General features: G+C 53.1%; 1 protein-coding gene across 1 annotated transcript; it reads left to right on the top strand.

Annotated features, from left to right (window-relative positions):
* Positions 1-887: 887 nt before the first annotated feature.
* Positions 888-1250, top strand: Pmar_PMAR007402 (hypothetical protein; the record flags this gene model as incomplete). Its single annotated transcript, XM_002783043.1, has 1 exon — positions 888-1250. One exon carries the CDS (start codon positions 888-890, stop codon positions 1248-1250), a length of 363 nt encoding a protein of 120 aa, XP_002783089.1.
* Between the last annotated feature and the right edge of the window lie 250 nt (positions 1251-1500).

Genomic DNA, 1500 nt, shown 5'->3' on the forward strand with positions numbered 1-1500 from the left:
CCCCCAGAGTGCTTGAGAATTCCTGTTGGAAACCCTCAAGCACTCTTAGTTAGGCATCAGACGAGCTATCTTGGGTGTGACGGTGTTTATATTTTTTTCCTCTTTCTTTCTTCCTTTCAGTCTTCTTGGGTCTTTCCTTTCATCCCTTTGCTTCTTTTCTTCAGGTTCATCGAATATCGTGTATGAAGTGGCAGGTTTAAGACTAATTTTTCCATCATTGTGCGGTTTCTTTTAATATGTTGTGTTTTAAGCACTGACTGGGACTTGGTAGGGAACCAACGTGGCCCAGTCATGTGTCGCCCTGAAGTGGCAGGTCAAATATAGGCTGGGCTCGCTATCCCTACAGCACTGACCTATGGCGTAGGGTCCGAACCATTGGTACGTCAACGAATTGTTGATAACCATATCACATGGTCGACACCATGATTGAGTCACTCCCTCAGTGGCCGGATGGTGGGGTAAAGAACGACAAGCGGAAACTGTCGTGACTCTCGAGGTGGTCTCGAGTAGTAGCCCCGCCGGGATCATCCCGGCGGGATGATAGTCTCATCATGAGACCTGGGTTCTGTGCGTCTCTGTCTCGGGGTTAGACCAAGCTGATACCCAGAGTTGATCGGGCTAGAGTGGCTCTACGAGTTTAGGACGGCCGCCTCGCGTGGTTGACCACTCGTCGACTTGCCTCCGTGTCCGCTCAATCTCTCGTTGCCCTAGAGACAGTGACTGCGACAGTGTGTTCTCCACCGAGGCTCGGTGACCGAGCTGAGGAGTCCTCAGTGAGGACCTTAGCTTAGCGTGCCAGGCTAGGCAGAAACTCTGCCACAGAATTCAGCTAGACGAGTATTGGGTCATGCTACGATTTACGTGAGCTGGTCGCAGATTGTTTTTATATGTCTACCACGCCCAGCACGCCCGACCTCTTCCGCGAAGTTTTCCCCGACTGGGCCGAGAAAGCGTCGACTGTTTGTGTCGACATGGGTATTAGTACTGTGGGTGTGCTCGAGGCGGCCCTGGAGGACAAGGAGCTGACCGACGAACTATCGAGAAGGTGTGCAGATGGGGGACTCGACGGAGAGTCCGAAACAACCACTATGACGGAGGTAGCCGATGCGAAGTCTGCCAGCTCATCCACCAAAAGTCCCGGTACTGCCAGCGAAGTCGTCGATGCCAACAAAAACTACGGTGGTGGTGGTGGTGGTGTCGTCGTGGTCGAGATCTTCCCGAAGCTGAGGAAGGCACGGTTGCTTATCTGAGCCGGTTGCTCTGGTTAGCGAGGTCACGATCGTTCGAGGCAGTAGTCCCTTCTCTCCAAGTCGACTCTGCCCTCGGTACCTATTTAAGATCCAATCAGTCTCACGAGTTGATAGCTGTAGCCTTGGCTAAACCGGCGATGAGCCAATCTGGCATACCCAGGCCACCTTCGGGCAAGGATATACGTAGGCAAGGGAGCGCTATGCACTTCGGTGCTGACACTTGCCGTTTCACTCGCCAATCCTGTCCCTT

The sequence above is a fragment of the Perkinsus marinus genome (genome assembly GCF_000006405.1).
Source record: "Perkinsus marinus ATCC 50983 genomic scaffold scf_1104296937650, whole genome shotgun sequence".
NCBI classification, from domain to species: domain Eukaryota; phylum Perkinsozoa; order Perkinsida; family Perkinsidae; genus Perkinsus; species Perkinsus marinus.